The 20399-nt window shown below is 43.7% G+C and overlaps 1 protein-coding gene across 1 annotated transcript in view; it reads right to left on the reverse strand.

The window, feature by feature from the left end:
* Positions 1-6507: 6507 nt before the first annotated feature.
* Positions 6508-20399, reverse strand: part of LOC115090217 (coiled-coil domain-containing protein 57-like) — a 166928-nt gene continuing 153036 nt past the window's right edge. Inside the window, exon 8 of the mRNA XM_029599029.1 lies at positions 6508-10672. Coding sequence (XP_029454889.1) covers positions 10467-10672 — 206 coding nt within the window. The 3' untranslated portion in view covers positions 6508-10466. The remainder of the gene's footprint in view (positions 10673-20399) is intronic.

Here is a 20399-nt window from a genome sequence, read left to right on the forward strand (position 1 = left end):
TGCCTCCTTGTGGATTAACCTATCCTCTGTCATTACCTGAGACAAAGACCATGACCGAATATATTTGGGAGAATCTGGAAAAAAGGTTTATTCGTCCATCCACATCACCCGCCAGAGCAGGATTCTTCTTTATGACCAAGAAAGACGAATCACTCAGACCATGCATCGATTACTGCGATCTAAATTCTATCACATGTAAGGATAAATATCCCATGCCATTGATTTCTGAACTATTTGATAGTCTCCAAGGTGCTACCATCATCAGGAAGCTGGATTTACGTGGGGCGTATAACTTGGTGAGAATTCACCCCGATGACATCTGGAAAACCACCTTTAATACTAGAGACACCCACTATGAATACTTGGTGATGCCTTTTGGCCTTTCCAACGCACCAGCTGTATTCCAGCGGATGATGAATGAAATTTTCAGAGATCTGCTATATATCAAGGTTGTGATCTATCTGGACGATATCCTCATATTTTCGAAGGACTTCGACACCCACCGGGCCGATGTACAAATGGTACTACAATGCCTACGAGAAAACCACTTGTTTGCAAAACTGGATAAGTGTTTGTTCAAGTGGTCCAGTTTACTGTTACTTGGCTATATAATCTCTCCTCAAGGCTTCTCCATGGACCCAGATAAATTGAGGGCAATCCGGGATTGGCCACAACCAGTGGGACTTAAAGCGCTCCAGCACTTCTTTGAATTCCTTAATTATTATCACCACTTTATCCCGCATTTCTCCACACTGTCTGCTCCTCTTACGGCACTGACCCGGAAGGGCCAAAGTACATGGAATTGGCCACCCGAGGCCGTTACCGCTTTTCATCGTTTGAAAGAAGCCTTCCAAAAGGGATCCTGCTTACGTCACCCTGATCCGACTCGTCCATTTTTAGTCGAGGTGGACGCTTCCGCCATGGGGCTGGAGCTGTTCTAAGTCAGCGCACTCCTTCTGGTACCAGAGTCCCATGCTCATTCTATTCTCAAAAATTTTCATCAGCAGAGCAGAACTACAGTATTGGGGACCGCGAACTGCTCGCCATTAATTTGGCTCTTGAAAAGTGGCACCCGTGGCTCGACGGCGCACAACATAAATTCACGGTGTACACTGACCACAAAAACTTAGAACATCTAAGTCACGGCCAGCGCCTCAATGCCCGACAAGCTCGATGGGCCTTGATCTTTTCAAGGTTCGATTTCGAGCTCCGCTACCGCCCTGCGGATAAGAATCTCCAGGCAGATGCCTTATCCCGGTCTTTTGAACCTGAGGACATCCTCGAAGAGCCAACTCACATCATCAACCCAGTTTGTATTTCCTTGTCTACTACCCATCCAGTTCCTACTGGGAAAACCGTGGTGCCCCGACAACTCCGGGAAAGAGTTCTTCACTGGGCACATGACTCCAAATTTGCCAGCCACCCAGGATGTGCGCGAACTGTAACACTGCTCCAGAGGTTTTTCTGGTGGCCTACTTTGGTCTCCGATGCTAAGGCATACGTCAAATCCTGTAATATGTGCGCACAACAAAAACCCAAGGTCGGGCGAACTTGGGGACTTTTACAACCACTTCCAGCACCCGAGGAACCGTGGACTCACTTATCTATGGATTTTATCGTGGATCTGCCCCCTTCTAAGGGTAATACCGTGATATGGGTCACCACAGACCGTTTTTCGAAAATGGCCCATTTTGTACCTCTTTCAGGCGTACCATCTGCACCAGAGCTAGCACGTCTCTTCTTTCATCACATTTTCAGTCTGCATGGCCTACCAGTGGATATTGTTTCCAATCGAGGTCCTCAGTTCGTTGCCAGATACCGGTGCTCCCTTTGCTGAAAATTCAGTATTCACATCAGCCTCACAACCGCCTATCACCCCCAAGCCAACGGGCAAGCTGAACGGATGAACCACTCCCTGAAGGTGCTGCTGCGGGCCTATATCAATGACCAACAAGACAACTGGTCGGACCTCTTATCATGGGCAGAGTTTTCCCACAACTCTCACATCGCCACAGCTACTGAAACATCATCATTCTCTATAGTCTATGGGAACCAACCTTGACCACCATTACCCATACCTCTCGCCATGCCGTCTCCTGCAGCACTGGCTACAGCGGATACCCTTAAGACATTGTGGGAACAGACGAATCTTCGCTTGCGCCAGACCGCTTCCAGGGCCAAGAAGACTGCTGACAGTCATCGCCTCGCAGCTCCTGAATTTCTTCCTGGCCAGAAAGTCTGGTTGAGTACCAAGTATATTAGACTCCGAATTCCCTTGCAGAGATTTGCCCCAAGATTTATTGGACCTGTGACTTACCAGCTCCAGTTGCCTCCTTCCTTGGGTGTACATAATACCTTTCATGTTTCTTTGCTTAAGTTGGTAGTGTTGTCCTGGCCTACCCGGAAGGTCCCTGAGCCACTTGCATTGGTGGCAGAGACTGATATGACGTATAAGGTCCATAAAGTTCTAAACATCCTTCGTAGAAGCCGCTGATGGGAGTACCTCCTTTCCTGGGAGGGTTATGGACCCAAGGAAAATTCATTGGAGCCTGCTCGCAACATCTTGGACAAGACCCTCCTCTCGAGTTTCCATCGTGCCCATCCGGGCAAACCCCAACCTCCAGGAGGGGGGCGTAAAGGGGAGGGTACTGTTATGCTCGCCGCCTGCAGCAGCCCCGCGGAGTAGCCCTCTCATCTTTCTACACAAGCTTCAGACTCCAGCTCCTCGTCGCTGGTGGCAGTCGGCCACCAGTCCCGACCTCAGACTTCTGCCAGCACCTCCGGCCCTGCTCCACTTCCTGGGACCTCCAGCCAGGATGCCGCCATCCATCAGACCTCTCTGTGCAGTTCAGAGAGAGATGCTGGCGGCGGCACTGTGCCCCTCCCTATGCGCATGTGCGCACCAGTGAAACCTTTAAAGGGCCCATGGCAGGAACCTGGCCGCGGACCTGGATGCTGATGTCAGTTCCCTCAGCGCTTAAATGCTCAGGCCTCACACTGAAGCATTGCCTTTGCAACAGGTCTCCATGGTCTCCTGTTCCAGGTTTCCTCATACTTGTTGCTTCTCCGTGAGCCTTGCTTCGTGTTCCTGTTCTCCAAGTTCCTGGTTCCTGTTCCATGTTTGTCTCGTCTGTGTGCTGACTTCCTGGTTCTGACCATCGCTACGCCTGACCTTGCCTGCCTTCGCCAAGCCTGATCACTGCTACGCCTGACCTTGCTGCCTTCTCCAAGCCTTGACCATTGCTACATCTGACCATGCCTGCCTTCTCCGTGCCTTGACCATTGCTATGAATGACTTTGCCTCAGACTTTCTTGAGTCCAGAGTTCCACATTGCTTGCTACACCTTCCAAGTGCCGCTAGCTTCCATTCAAGCTTGACAGTGACGCCTCTATCCCTATCCTCTGGACATGGACTATTAAGGCTTCGGCCTCCCTTTGCTCAGGCACCTTCAGTTCCTTCTTGTTCCTTGGTGCTTGAGTTCCTGTTCCATATCCCATCCAGGATAGGACCATGCCATCTGCTGTCTCTGGGCTGAACCATCTACTACCTGTACGTAACCTTGAGGCCCACCTAAGTCCTGCTGGCCCTGGCACCCGAAGGCTCAACCCGAGGGGAATATGGGCTGGTATAGGTGAAGCTCCAGTGGCCTCCAGCTTCAGCCCACTCCGCCTGCTGATGGTGGGGACCAGTAGGTCCTCGCCTACAGGTTGCATCAACCCCACCTCAGCCCAAGGATCCACCTCCTACGCAACAGTTGGAAGGACTCAAAGAAGAGGCTCAGGAGGAGGAAGATGAGGAGGTGCTATATGCAATGTATGTGCTATCTCTGCTTCGCATGCCGCCCATTCTTTTCTTCTGGGAATTCCCACTGTGCATACTAGATCTTTACAGTTACTTCAAAACTCTGCAGCTAGGGTTTTGAAAAGCTGATCACATTACTTCTGTGCATAAAGAAGTTAACTGGCTCCCAATTCATTATAGAATTCACTATAAAGTATTAATTTTACTGCATAAGATTATTTTTAACCCTGAAATGGTTTGGTTAGGATCTAATTTACAACTGTATACTCCCTCACGTTCACTACAATCAGCTACTACTGGTCTGTTGGAAATCCCTTCAATACACCACGCTCACATGGGGATGATATGCAATAGAGAAATTTCAGTGGCAGGTCCAACATTTTGGAATACTATGCCTGTTTTTCTCTGCATCCTGACTGATGCTAAAGAGTTCAAAAAAGCGTTAACTTGGTTTTTTACGGCCGCATTTGAAGATTAATTACATTGAGTAAAGGAACAACATGTTGTCTTAGTTTCATTTATATGTAATAATAAGGCTGAAGAAAATAGGAAGGGGTACTGTATATCAAGTGGATGTTTTAATGCAATGCTGATGTTGTTTTATGTGGTACATTTGTTTTATGTACAGTATATAATTTGATTCTGCATGTTATATTGTACGCCACTGCTATCCATGGAGTGTGCGGCTAAACAATTCATTTAAATAAATAACTAAATAATTGCCCCACTCCAGGGCTCATAAAGTAGCTAAAAAGAAGAGGGATGCATGATTAAATATATTCTCAAAAAAGAGCTCCTGCATGTTCAAGAGTCACTGCTCATATCTCTTGTTGCAAGAGCAGAGTCCAGGTGCTGATCTGAGCAATAGTCAGTGGTGACGTTTCCATGGCACATCTGATCATATCTGAAGGCACATCAGTGTGCCATAGCACACTGGTTGGGAAACAGTTGCATAAGCACCATTCCAAGGTAAACCCTAGGGCATGCACCCACCTACCAGGTGCAAGCCCCAACTGAAGGACTCATGCGCTTGTCTGAGATCAGGCTATTGCAGGGTCTCTCTATTGAGGGGGGAAATAAACAGAAGAGGGTATAAATGAAAAATCAAGGTGGCAACAAATAACACCAATAAATAAAAGTGGTCTCCCACTTTTCTGTGGCCACAGGAAGGGCCACAAAATCCACCCCTTCCCATGGAGTTTGCAGTCCCCCACTGAATCACTATGGGAGAAAAGGAACCAAATCAGGTCCACAAACCGGCAGCTGTCCCCCTCTTCCCATTGACCCTTCTCCCATGCTAAACAGGTGGCAGGAAGGAGGGGGAATAGAGCAGCAGCATATCAGATTGTGTTCTCCTCTTTCTGCCATCACTGGAACCTGACTACTATTTTGAATGTGCAGTTGTACCCAAGACAGAGAAGGCCACAATCCCAAGGGGAATAAAGAGTCATAATCTAACAATTGAAAGGACAAATGGTGTCATATTGAGACATGCCACTTACTGTGCATACAGATAGCATGTGGCTTCCTTTGAATGCAACATGGAATTGTGCCTGTAGCACAGAAATGAAACTAGGACAAAATATACACATACACACTTGCAGAAGTAATGGGCATGCAGTGTGTAAAACACAGATCTACATCACACACAAATGAAGCACCAGAACACTGCAGCATACCAGCAGGCGCCGCGCACAGGGAGGCCACCCACCATCGCCAGGCACCCTGCAGCTCCTCTTGACCACCGGAGGAATGAAAAGAAAGAAAAAAAAAAAAAGAGACCATCTGGAACTGAGAGGGGAGTCACGGCGGGAGAGGCCCGATCAGAAGCCCCACCCCCTGACGTCACTGAGACCTGCGCCGACCGTTTAACGGTGCCATATCAGCAGGCGCCGTGCACAGGGAGGCCACCCACCATTGCCAGGCACCCTGCAGCTCCTCTTGACCACCGGAGGAATGAAAAGAAAGAAAAAAAAAAAAAAGAGACCATCTGGAACTGAGAGGGGAGTCACGGCGGGAGAGGCCCGATCAGAAGCCCCACCCCCATCACTGAGAACTGCGCCAACCGTTAAACGGCGCCATACCAGCAGGCGCCACACGCCGAAGGGGCGCGACAAAGGGGCTCTCCCCTTTGTGCACCCTTTCGTGCAAGCTGAACGGATGAACCACTCCCTGAAGGTGCTGCTGCGGGCCTATATCAATGACCAACAAGACAACTGGTCGGACCTCTCCCCTTTGTGCACCCTTTCGTGCAATCCGTAGTACATGTTCTAGTTAATATCTTTGTAATCGGATGTCTCTCGTTTTTTGTTTAATATGCCTCCTGTTATACCTTTTGCTCAAAGTATTGTAATTTGAGCTTTGTAAACCGTTATGATGGCTTTACCGAATGACGGTATATAAAACTCGACAAATAAATAAATTGGATACACCAGTGTGCCAGATACAGTCACCACATGAAAAAACACATGCAGCCACACACCAGCATTCATGCTGTACAAAGGATATGTTAAGTATAATACTCATAAGATGGCTGTCATCCACTAACCATTGGTTGTCTCCTGGACTCTTGTACCCCTGTAGCACATTCATTAACCTGCAACCCCAGCACCTGGCGCTTCCTAGCATCTAGGATGTAGGGTTCCCTGCCTTAGATCAACAGCAATTGTTGATGGGGCCAAAGTAAGACTGCAAAATGCAAAACACACAATAGAAAACACCTTTTAATTCACAGCATATACAAGAATACAACAAAGTACACATTTTTAGTTATTGCTCTCTCTCACCCTGCAGTACAGATTGGATCCATCAGTGTGATAAGTCTCAAGCTCATGAAAACAATGAAGTGTAGAAAAAAGGTTTACAGCAGGAGGATCCTAACAAGAAGTAATCCTTAGTGTCCCAATATTGGTCTGGAAAGGTCAGCATCAGGAAAGCTTGGGCCACTATTGACTGCTGCAGAGGTGGCAAAAGGAGCATAGTGAAAGCATTGTTATGTAGGAGAGGGAGGGCTGCAGATTTCAAACAGTGGGTCTCGTCAGCTACCTCTGAAGTAAGCTAGCTAGATCCCTTTGAAAATCGTTCCCCCAAAATATAAAACACTTTAATGAAAAAAATGCTGACATATCCAAAATTACATGTTTTCACAGGGAATATTTACAAGTGTAGAGCATTAATTTCTGGAAGAATAGGAAGGGAGCAGGACTGGTAGAGATGAAGAGAGAGAAAGACAGAGCAAAGCAAAATATATACCATGCAGAATTTCCTCGCATTAAGAAAAAAAAAAAAAGCCTATATCATACACAGACAGCACTAACTAAGTTCTCCAGTAGTCTCCTGAAGGCCAATGCCAAGGGTCTTGACTCAGTCCTTATCCTTCTTGATCTTTCTACTGCTTTTGATATCATTAACCATTATCTGCTCCTTAATGCCTTATTCTCATATACACATTTAAATTCAGTGCTATCTTGGGGGTTTTTTCCTGCTTTTCCCAGCACAATTTCACTGTCCTCTTGTGGATCCTCTTTCACTACCATCCCATTATTGATCGGTGTGCCACAGGACGCTAGAGCTCTTTTCAAGACTCTCTTCTCTTCTCTCCCTATTCCCTTTTTCTTGGTGATCTAATCTCCTACCATAGCTTTCAGTACCATCTTTATGCTGCTTACTTTCAGATCACTGTTATCAGAACGTCCACCAAGAATTCAGTCCCAAATCACAGTCTGCTTGTCCAACATTGCTGCCTGGATCTACCACACTGCCAAAACAGAACTTCTCATTCTAACCCCCCTCCCCCTTTTGATTACTGTAGAGAATACTACTATCCTCTCGGTCCACTTGGCCCAGTCTTGGGGGTCCTCTTTGATCCTCTGTGTACACTCCCAACAGCCCTAGAAAGGCTGATGCCATCACCTTTAATATATTCAGCAAATATCCAGTCATCACTGCTGATTCTTTGTAGAGAAATAAAGGTTAAAAAATAAAAAAAGAATACATAAAGTGATATATTTTTATTGGACCAACTTAATGCATTTCTTGAATAGCTTTCAAGAACTAATACTCTCTTCCTGGGGGTCAGAATTCAAATAAGCAAAAGATGACATTACCAGGAAAGTGAATCATAAAAGTCAAGCTAATGATATGGTGAAGGGATGAGGGAGAAGAGCTGAGCGGGTGTTTGATGGGTGATCAGAAAGTGAAAGACTATATAAGTTTATGGCTCATGCGATAGGAAATCTAGATCTCTGCTGAGTCTTTTCTTGACAGTTCCAAAGTGTCTGATCATTTCTACTTCAAATGTTTCGCTTTCCTGGATTGTTTTAATTTTGTTTTCATTATCCTATCATAAGCTCATTGATGAGTGATCTGGTTCCGAATACTTTATCCTTGTAAAGAAGAAAAGTGTTCTATAGAGATGCTAGTATGTTGGAGAAAGGTGGAAGTCTAGTGGCACAGAAAAATAAATCAGGAAAGCATCTGTGGTACAAGTTCAAACCCATCTCTGGACTTGTATAACAACTTTAGGGCTTTCACTTTATCTAAATATAAATGAACGAATAGAAAAGCTCATCAAAACTGACATGCAAAAAAGGCATATATGCATATAGACTCACTGCCTTGGGCGCCTCTCAGCCACAGATCCTATACATGTACTTGTTGCACACAGCTGTAAATGTGCACAGCATATACATACCAATTTTGATTGCATTCAGAAAATCATGAATGTCAAAATTAAAGAGATAAATGCACTATAAAGAATTTCTTCTGCAGGGCCTACAGAAGATTTACATGTCAGTCACAAAATATAACACCATCAAAAAACACGAGAGAACAAATTAAGCAAAGGGCATATCAGAAAGTCTGAGGCTTTAGAGTTTTTAGGTAGAGTATTACATCTCCGAAACAAAGGCTTAAAATTCAGATGTGGTGTGATTTTATTTGTCAAAGGTTTTGAGAGTTGTGATTTGAAACAGTTTAAGAAGCACAGTATTAAAACACACTTTTATTCAAGAACCCTCTCACTAGCACTGTATAGCACTTAAAGGTCTAAAACTTCAAGAACCCAAAAATCCTTGTTCTGTGGCTGGGGGAGCCTTTGCCCTGCTCCTACACATTTACAGAGAAAACAGGCATCCAGATCAAGGCAGCCCCAGCAAAGACTTGTGCAGATTCAAAGTTTCTCTGTACAATAAAAAACAGCCATGCTGGAATCTTGGAATTGACTCCTTCTGGTTGTGAAGAGAGAAATATTTGTAAATAATAGAACATTTGTGAATTGTTTTTTTGCAGTGCTTTTGGAAAGAAAAAGAAGAGGGGTTTTTTTTTGTTTATTTCTATACCACCTTTAGCTAAAGGTGGTTTTATCTGATGCAATGGGAGATAAAACAACTTGTCACAAAAAGAAGGTTGTGAGAGAAGCAGGGTTTGACTCTTGGTTTCCTTAGATCACAGCCCAATGTGCTCACCACTAGGCCATTCCTCCCTGAATCAATCTATTAACTAAAATCCTGCAGCTAAGGTTTTGCCTGTGTGTTACAAGGAAGACAGACATTGTATTAATGATACAGTTATCCAATCCCAGCCCAAGGGTTCCTGAGAGTGGGTGTGCCGTGACTAACTGGCAGGAGTGTGGGGGTATTGCTAGGAGATATGGTGATGGGATGACTTTATGTAAGGGGACGGCTCTTGAGGAAATGAAGCGGGTGGTGACGTAATATACAGCTCTTGTGAACTGAGGCTTATTTCAGGTCATTCGCTTCAACAAAATGAGCTCAGGGAAGGGTTATTATAGTTCAAACCTGTTCACGTGAACTTGGGAAGTCAAATATGTGCCTTTAACATGATTTAAGACCAGTGGTGATGTACACATATATAGATAGAATTACACACAGACAAAAACTAGCATAAAATCCAAACACAGTACACATTTTAAGATACAAGATATCAAGTTACAAAGTCTTGCTATCCAATGTTGGGGAATGTTCCTTCCCCAACCAGATGTTCTACTCCAGTCTGGGTCTCTTACTACTGCTGATATTTTCAGATAGCTCCTTTGGTAATTTTTTCTTTGTAACACCGGCTTTTATTAACTCCTTTCTTGCTGATGTTTGACAGATAAAGGAGTTCAAACTTTGCCTGACTGCATCTCAATGACCTGGCTCTTAGTCTCACATCTCTCTCTGGGATACAGATGGTGAGTTAATAAAATAATTTTCTACTACTTGTCATTTTCATAGCATTACTGGCTATATGCAGCACTGTACAATAGTGATAAGTATTCAGCTATAAGGCTCTGCCTAAAAGAATTTACAATCGACATGGGTACTTGAGGTAATAGGGAATAAAATGACTTGCCCAAAGTCACAAAGAATGTCAGCAGGAGAAATTAACTTGTACTTGTGGTGGAGAGGTGAGGGAGACATCCCAACCTCACCGTATGGGACTGCTAAATCTCAGGCACGCTGAAGAAGAAGAAGGATGGGAGAGCATCTCAGGTTCAGTGAAAGGGAGAGGAAGTAGAGATATACTCAGGTTCAGCCCTTTCCAGGGAGAGGGAGGAGAGCTGGATACCAGGTTCACCGCAGGGGACAACTACATCTCAGGTTCACTTTAGAGGAGAAGAAAGCATATAGTTTCTTGTCATACATTCTGTATTGAAAGGACATCAATCCTTAAGATTGTAGTTTCGAATCTTTGGCATCTGTTGGGAGTTTGTGATCTTAGTAACGTAGGCCTGAGTCTGTTTATTGGATTTTGACTTCTGTTGAACCTCAACCTTTGTTCCCTGAACTGTAAAAGGAGACTTCATTTCTTGATGAGCAGCAGTCGATATGCTCAGGCTTCTCCATGTTCTGGCTGTCTGGGGATCCACTGGATAAAACGAAAGGGAGAAGAAAATTTATAGTGTGTGCAGGTTGTTCAGCATAAGAACGTAATTTGAACCTTCAGACAATTAGATAGCTCCACTAGCTGCAACATCCAAAACCTCAAGGGTGAATGAGTGGCACTTTATACAACATAATGATTCTATGATTCTGATGCCCAACCAATGGGGCATTTTTTTTATTTTTAATTATAAACAATTTTAAAAGCTAATGTCACTTTCAGAAATAATGGAACCTGCCTCCTATAATTAAGTTTATATGTTCCTCTTAGAAGCCCTTTTAATTTAACTGAAGATATCTTTTCTAATTTTTCTTGAATTTGCTTTAGTCAAATGCTTTTTATTAAGAAAACAGAAACAAATACAAGACATAGTAAATAATGAAGGTAACATTAAAACAAGAACGCACATGCCCACATATATCCATATCTGGGTGCGAGCACGTATGCGCTGGAATTTAAATCGTCCCAGCAAGTGCATGCGTATTATGTAAAATAGGCCTAGCGCATGTATGTGTGCTCCTAATTTTAAGCGGTTACGTGAGGAAACATTATTCACATATTTTTCCTTAGCACATGTCGGCTTTTACATGCGCAAGTAAGCACATTTTAAAACATATACGCATGAAGGAAATTACCAGTTTGACCAAGCAGACCACCAGTTTGCCCATTCTATCTCTAGGTTAACAAGACTCTTCTGGTTCTTCAGCCTGCACTCTCCCAGTTTACCCAGACTTCTCACCCATTTAACTTTTGGTTATATCAAGTTTTTTTCAGACTTTCATCCAATAAAAAGCAGATGTATATATACGCAGGTAACAGCCCTATGTGTGCTGCGTGCCCTGGATTTAAAATTGGGATTTATGTATGTAAATGTAGATCCCACCATGGAATGCCGCTGACCAGGCCCAAATTCACCCCTTTTATTTGTACGTTCTGTTGTTCGCACACACGCATATACCTGCGTAAATTGCTGGTTTTAAAATAAGAGCTGTGCAAACTTGGCCCATATATTCATGTAATTCTTTTAAAATTTACCTATATCTTCCCTTTACATGTATACCTCACAAATAAAAGGGATACTGTAACAGAAAAATGTTTCTTTTGTCAAAAGAATATTTAAATCTTGTTTCCATTTCCATAATAAAGAGTCAAAATCAAATTGTATTTCTAATTGTTAAATTGTTTTGGTTTTTTTTGAAGAATACAGAGTGTCTACTAAATGAAATAGTTCTGTTAATACTTCCCATTTCTGGGATGCAAAGGAAGAAACACCTAAAGATCGACCTTAAAAGGCCTATGTCTTGGGCCGGCGCGTGTCATGCGGATTTTAAAAAGTGCCCGAGTATGCGCATTTCTCCCAGTACGCGCACAAAACAAAAAGGCAAAAAAGGGGTGAAGCGTGGGTGGGGTCTGGGCAGGACATGAGCAGTCCAAGTCTGAAACATGAAGTCTGCGCATAAGTATTTACTTGCACAAGCGTGTGTCGGGGTCCCCTACCGCATAAATTTACTTCTGCTATGAGTTAGAATTCAGCCGCCTTCCCAGACTCCTCAGCTTTGGACACTCACTGCACGGCAGGGAGCCACCATTGCAAGCTCTGATGCAAGTATTACTAGCACCCGGCGAAGAGATGCATAGGGCATGCATATGCAACTGTGCCTATGATACTGCACACTCTGGCAAGACAGTCGGGTAGTCACCCTGATGATGTCGCACGCTCAAGACTACTTAGCCTGCCTGGACCTGAACTCCTTGCCTTGGCAACAGGTTCCCTGGCCTCTTCCTGTTTCCTGCCTCACTTGCTGTGTGCCTGGTTCTGGATGCTGCTCCTGCCTGCTTGCTGCCATTCTCAACCGTGGACTGTTCTGGATTGTGCCTGCTTACCGCTCGTCTTGACCTTGGACCATTCTGGATTCTCTTTGCCTGCTGCCTGCCTCAACCCCGGACCAGTTACTGGATTCTGCTTTCCCTCTGCTTGCCTCAACCCTGGACTGGTTACTGGATTCTCTTTGCCTGCTGCCTGCCTCGACCCCGGACCAGTTACTGGATTCTGCTTGCCCACTGCCTGCCTTGACTCCAGCCTGCCTCCTGGCTTCTGCCTCTGTCTAATTGTGCCTTGGGATCCACTTAAGTCCTGCTAGCCATCCGCATCGAGGGCTCAACCTGAGGGAACGATGGTGAAGCCTCTCCAGGTGCCTCATTGGCACTTCCAACTGTGGTCAAGTCTCATCAGTGGTGCTTCTTGCTGCCTCACCATACAGGGGTCCACATCACTGCCTGTTGTCTGAAAGGGCTTACCCTACTAACATATGGATAGTAAGTTTTAAAATGAAAAACTCAGGGCTAGTTAGCAGGGTTTGAAGGGTCAGGGCTAATAGGGAGGCTATCTAGCTAGGGAGATTAGGAAGTCCTATCCTTTACTGGGGCAAACTGGGAACAAACTGGGGACACGGGTATTTGCGTCGGTGTGCATGCCTAGCAAAATCCCTCCACTTACACTGTAGAGGCAGTAATTTCAAGCACATGCGCACGTCCATATAAAATTGTGCGCACATGTATGCATGTACTGCAGATTTTATAAAATATGCGCGTACGGTATAAAATGGCCACGTCCATTAGCGCAAGTCGACATACGCGCATACATGTACGCCTGCGCAATTGTTTAAAAGTTGCTGTCCTAGTTTCTAATTTGAAGATAACCAAAAAAATATTGAGTCTGTAGCATAACAGTGTTGAATATCTGCAAAAGGGGACATACCTCCCCCTGCATCCAAAAACTGATGAACTATAAACGGGCCTTTTTTACACCATTTATCAAAAAGTCCTTCATGAAATTAGGCACAAAGTCTATTTTGCTTTTAGAGGTAAAAAGGAAGAAATTATGTAATTCAGTTGAATACATTTGCACAACCACTTCCACGTTTTCAGCAAGGGCTGTACCAGTAATAGTATCTCAAGGTCACTGGCTTCAATAAAGATGATTCTACTTCTATTGGTGTATAATAGCCGATTGCCTAGATGATGTAAATTAGCCAATAGATTACACAGTTTTAAATTGGGTAAACCTAAGCCTCAGTTGGTCCAAGGTATCTTCAGTTACTCCAAAGCAATACAAGCCTTCATTTTATTTCCTATTTTGATCAGATCTGTTCTTGAAAGATAAATGGGGAGTATATTAAAAACATAAAGCAATTTAAGCAATATCATTTCAAACAATTGTATTTTTCTAAGCAATGATAAAGGAAAAGACAACTAATGTGATAAAGATTTTTCCATAACTTTCATCAATACAGATATTGTGTGCTCAGCGGACTGCAGGATAGGTCCGTGGACTGCCGCTCTTACCTCCAGCCAGGCTCGTCCATGCTGCCATGCGATGCTGCAGCCAGCCTTGCCGGAGAGATGTGGCCATCTGCCGTGCCAGCCCCCGGACTCCCACTGGGTTTCCCTAACATCGGGTCGTCTCTCCAAGATGCTCTTGGTGGCCACTCTCTTCCTGTGCAGCAGGATGTCTCAGAGATAGCAGGGCCCTACCTCCCTTATGGTGTGCTCGCCCCGGCTGCACCAGCTTTAAAGGGCCAGTGACGGGAAGCCCTCAGAAGCACCTCCTGATGACATCATCATCTCAAGCCATTAAAGGGCTGAAGCAGATACCCCTCTAGTGCCTCAGCAATAAGTCGACTCCTTGGAGTACTGATTTGCCACTGCATTGTTCCTGATCCTGGTTCCTGTTTCCTGCTGTGCTCCATTCCTGATTCCTGTTTTCAAGTTCCTGGATCCTGTTCCTGGTTTCCTGTGGCAGTCTCGTCTGTGTTGAGTTCTTGTCTTCTTCGTAGTCAGTCTTCCTCCTCATCTGTCTTCAGCGTCTTTCCCCATTTGTGTGATTCCTCATCTTCCAACCTCCTCATTGTTCCTCATCTCTTTGGATGGACTTCTGGCTTTGACTTTGGTTTGTACATTGATGCTGCTCGACCTCCACCTACCACTGACCACTGCCTGTATCTCAACACAGAGTATACTCTGCTTGCCTCTTATCACAGCCTGAACCCGACCTTGCTTGCCTGCTGCCTGCGCTGATTGCTGCTAGACTCAGTCTTCGCTTAATGCTGGCCTGCAACATCTTCAACTCAATGGATCTTCATCTCCGCAAAGGCCCACACCCGGTACCCAAGGGCTCAACCTAAGGAGAATGAGAGCTGGTATTGGTGAAGTTCCAGTTGGGTCTCTGCTTCAGCCAGCTCCATCTGCTGACGATGGGGACCTACAGGGCTCCTCCCTGCAGGTTGCACTAACTCCAGTTCAGCCTAAGCATCCACACCTGCAACAGATATATTATGATCTTGTAATTTAATTTGCTTTAAACAGAGAAATTTACCTCCCCTGAGCAACTGGCCTGCATAAAGAATGTTATGGTCATAACCATTTAAAGTTTCTCTTGTTGAAGTAGCAAGGAAATTCTGGGTCCCCAAAAGGGAAAAACATGAAACAAGACTCTCCTTTTAAGAGTAAAGCATGCCAAGTGTGTAGGATTTCCAACAGCAGGGATGAGAAAACTATAGCCCATGGGCCAGAACTGGCCCATCTACCTTAAACACAGTCTTCATGGTCTGAGGCCCACCAAAGCTCTGGACCGATGTCATTAGTGATGGCCCAGCATTGACGGAGTGTGTCATTTTGAGCCTTTGTCAATGACGTCAGATCTGAGCATTGGTGGGCCAAGGGCACTGAAGACTGCATCAGGCAGACTGCTTGAGGATGTTGGTGCGGGCAGCGTCAGCACTGACTTCAACTATTGGCTCCTTCTATCCAAGGTCTTGGATCACAAACCAAAACTCCACACACAATCCAGATAGTGCCTGCAGGATGAAGTTTAATAAATCATAATTTATTATTTATTTATCACGCTTATATGCTGCTACATCCCATTGTTCAAAACGGTTCATAATAGAAATATTCATCATCATAGAGCAATATTATATACATACTTAACAGACCATGATGCCAGTTCATATCACACATTAAAAGCCAATGTTACAATTGAAACTAAATTCCAAGTTAATCAAGCAGGTGAAATGTGTTCCCAAAGAAAAAAGTTTTGAGATTTTTCTTAAAAGTTTTAAAAAAACTCTGCTCTAGACATAATGGGGTAGATTTTAAAAAGGAACACATGGGCGTACATGTGCACGCGCTACCCGGCGAGCACACATGTACGCCCGATTTTATAACTTGCGCATACAAGTTATAAAATCAGGGGTTGGTGCGCGCAAGGGGGTGCACAATTGTGCACCTTGCGAGTGCCAAGCCACGCTGCCTTCCCCCTATGCTTGCTACTACTGATTGGTAAATACTGCTGTGGGTCTTTCAGATGTAATTTGAAGGACTAGCCACTAACCTACATAACAAATGATCAAACAAGTATACATCCCATATTTATATGGTGCCCGGAGATGTATTTTTTATCTAGCCTGAATTAAGAGCCCCTGATGCAGCCTTAAAAGGCGAAACTTTGGCCAGAGTCGGGCCATATATAATCAATTAATAAATCTTCTTCTTTCCAAGGCTCCGGTTTTGGTTTTCTCACATCCGTAGCTTTTCTTGACCGTTTACCGTCCTGCTTTGTGGGTCCTTCCCCTAACCTTCCCCCCCCCCCCCCCCGACTTTTATTTTACCTTTAAGTTGTGCGCGCCGACCAACTGCTCCGCCCCTTTAGTAAAGCTTCAGGACTTGCGCGCGACACCGGGCCTTTTTAAAATAGGGCATAACCCTTTTAAAATCTTGCCCAATGTGTCTGGCAGCTGGTTCCAAAGAATGGGACCAGCTACTGCAAACAGTCTCTCCCTTGATTCAGCCAACTTCATAGTATTTATACCAGGGACAACTGAAAAACATTGCCCAGCAGACCAGAGGAGATGAGGCCTGTAGATTTTTAACAGCTTACTAATGCATGATAGTGCTTCATTGTTAAGTGCTTTATGGATCAAGGTAAAGCAAGCTTGCTTACCATAAACAAGTGTTTTACGTAGATAGCAGGATGAATTAGCCATTACATGTGGGGTGACATCATCCAGCAGCACCCAAAAATCCAAAAAAGTAAAAAGAAAAATGAGATTTCTTGTGTGCAGAAGACGCTCAACAGGCATTCTTATGCAGAAGTTCACACTGCTGGATCACTCCCCTAAGTTACACTGACTCAATGGTGAGTAACTGGTTATGGCTAAAACTCTTAATAAATCTGAACCTGTGTGATATAATCTGCTGCTATTGGTACTGCTTTTCTGCTTTCTCATAATACTACACTTTTGCTGCTGCTTTGCTCTCATGGTGCCTTGAGGTATTCTTTATAGAGCTGAATCTTTGTGATATAACCTGGCATATACTGGTGCTGCTTTGCCTCCTTACTGTGCCACTTGGCTCTGCTTTCTCATTATATTATTGATTATGATTAAACACTTAATAAAATCACTCTGTTTCTGCTTTATCCTATTTTCCAGTAAAGCATCCCCTTCCTGCTTTACAAAGTCCAAGGGGGACCCCCCTCTCCTCCTGGCCCTGAGGTACAGATGAGAGGTAGTAATGTGGCTCCAGTTAACAAAGGTTTGCCCACCCCTGCCCAGGATGAAAGGTTGCTCATCAATTATATGTTTTAGTAATTTGTAAGGCATGCTTAAAAGGACTGAAAATGGTCATTTGATGGGAAATAATCCATTTCTAAAGCCACCCAGTGCTTTTCTTCCGGTGATGAATAGCTCTTTGATAACTCTCAAAATCCAAGATGGCCAATCCCCCTTTGCAGTTTAAGGCTACCAGAACATTATGCCTATCTTTCACGTTCTTCTCTCTCCATAGGCATTTAGAAAGAGATTTGTATAGTTCTATAAAAAAAGGTTACAGGAATTTTTAGTGGCAACATTTCAAACAGAAATAACATTCAGAGGAGTATGTATACATTTGATCATAGAGGCTCTTCCTAACCGGGACAACAACCAAGTTAATAATTTGTACAATCTGACTACTTCTCAGAACATAAGCTTCTGTGGCTTCATGTTTGAACCAGTACCTCGATCACTGGCTGCATTTCAGAAGACAGTGTGCTTCGTAGCCCAATAGTCTGGGATGCAAGCTGTTGAAATTCTGTATAATAGCAAAGAGAATGATAACCTCTGACTTTCTTAGGATAATTTGGGCCATAGGCTGATGAACAGCTGAGCCAATAAACAGCAAGAATTAAAAATTAAGCTCTGAAGAGGCCCTTGAATTTTCTGTAACTAAGTTCAACTATTGCACCAGAAATATTCTTCCATCCAAAAACCCTGCTACAGTTCTTTGCCCCTAGTATCATAAACACTGAATTACCGAACGAGTGTTAGGAAAATACAGGAAACAGATTTTGTTTTAAACAGTAACTAATGTACTGCAGCTAATTCCTCCTTTCTCTAACTCCAGATTTTAGGCGATGGTCCATTGCAACATTCAGGATCCTGTCCCTATACAAGAGCAGCCAATGTTTCAGATTAGGCTGCCCACTGTTAAAGAAAACCAGGGTAAAATCCCCACAAACCGCTAAGGTTTTCACTTTAAGAATGCACAAAAGCAACATTTTAGATTTCAAAAAGCACACATTAAAATACCAGCTAGGAATCTTTATTAATTTCTTATGCTGCCATGTGGATTTAAAGAGAACAGTAATTATAACTGCTATGACGTGATAAATATGCAAGAGTCAAATCTTTTGTGCACACCAAAGGAAATATGGGGCCTTTCACACTCCCATATAAAAAATTATTACATAGTAGTCAATTAAAGTTCCTTGGTAACTTGCTTCTAACCAACAAAAATAAAACTGAATACTTGCAGTTTGGAAACACATTTGGGGGGAACTTTTGTGTTTTCTCCACATAGATGAAAGATAACATGGATTCAAATCCCTTTCTTACGTTTACATTTGACACATCTGTAGTTAAAACAGTTAAAGGTGAATTTCAAAAGCTCGGCGCGTGCATTAGGGAATGCACAAAGAAGTCAGGCTTACACGCACTGATTGTATTTTAAAAAGCACCCAGATATGCATGTAAATGCCACGGCACGCACATCTCAAAAATTCCCCATAAGGGGTGGGGCGTGGGCATTTTGGGGCCTGGCCAAGAGATACACCATAAATACTTATGTACTTGGTGTGCACCAAGGTTCCCTGCCGCGTAACTTTACTTCTGCTGTGGATAACGTGTAAGTCGTAAAATCAAAGGATTGAGCCATTTCTGAGGGGTTTAAAGGGTCTAGGGTAACTGGGAGAAGTGCAGGCTATCAAACCAGGGAGGATTGAAGGACCTGTTAACTGGGTGAACTGTTGGATGAACTGGTAAACTGGAAATGGCATGGGTGCACACTCCTTTTAAAATCCCTTGAATTACATCGTAGAAGAATGATCTGCACGCCCATGCACGTGCCCACTTCAAAATTGGCGCTGACCTATGTACACCAATGTCTGCCAGCATGCTGTTTGAAAGCTACCATTCCAGTGTTAATATTATGCTCTTGGTGAACATTAAAGCTTAGCATTAGAAAAGCACAGCTAGGCCTAGTAAGGTTAAGATAATCAGCTGTTTTCATGCTCTGTGCCAAAAAACCCCTCTCAGCCAAGACAGGATGTTGCCAATATAAGTTTGTTGTCCTGTAAGAAAGCAGACGAAATTTAATGTGGACAAGTGCAAAGTGATGCACACAAGGAAAAATAATACCAACTTCAGGTCCATATCGCAGGATTCCACATTAGAAGTAACCATCTAGGAAAAGGATCTTGTAGTCACTGTTGATAGTACATTGAAATCCTCAGCTCAATGTATAGCAGCAGTCAAAACAGCAAACAGAATACTAGCATAAAGAAATGGAGAATAAAATGGAGCGCATCATAATGCCTCTGGATAGATCTATGGTTACTTACTCTTTCAAATAGGACTAGGACTTAAATTAACATTCCTTAAATTAAGAACATTCCTTAAATTAACAGGTAACAGATTTAAAACAAATTGGAAAAAGTATTTTTTCACTCAATGCACGATCAAACCGTGGAATTTGTTGCCAGAGGGTGACTAAAATGATAAGTGGCATGGAATGGCTGCCTTATGAGGTAAGGCTAAGGAAATTAGGGCTGTTCAGTTTGCAGAAGAGACGACTGAGGGGGAATATGATAAGGGTCTACAAAATCATGAAAGGTTTTGAAAAAGTTAACACTGTTTACAGCATGGACACTTGTTTGACACATTACGATTTGCAGTTATTGAACAGCTGACACCTAGCAGCAGAGGGGGCGATTTTGACAATTACCTTCTACGAAGGGAGCAGAAATGGATTTATTACTTTGACACTGTGGCCCCCAAGGGATTGAACAGAGAAATTGATTGGTTTGTGTTTTAATCTTTAATTTGACATTAAAGGCATTGATATGATCTGTTTTGATGTGAATGGGGAACGGAAGAGACGCTCCTAGGAAGTGGTGATTCTCCTTTGATTATGGGACGTGGGATTTGTAGTTCTTTCATTGTCTTGCCGGCTCGGTTTCCAGTGACGTACAAGACGCTTGTAAGATTTAAAAGGATGTGACACGAAGAGCTAGTTAGAGACGCCGTGGCGCCATTTTTGAAAATATCAGCTGAGACATAGTTTGTCCGGGTAAGTTTTTCTTTTGCGATATAAGTTAGGGTGGACTATTCTCGGT

The sequence above is a fragment of the Rhinatrema bivittatum genome, chromosome 4, assembly GCF_901001135.1.
Source record: "Rhinatrema bivittatum chromosome 4, aRhiBiv1.1, whole genome shotgun sequence".
Lineage (NCBI taxonomy): Eukaryota > Metazoa > Chordata > Amphibia > Gymnophiona > Rhinatrematidae > Rhinatrema > Rhinatrema bivittatum.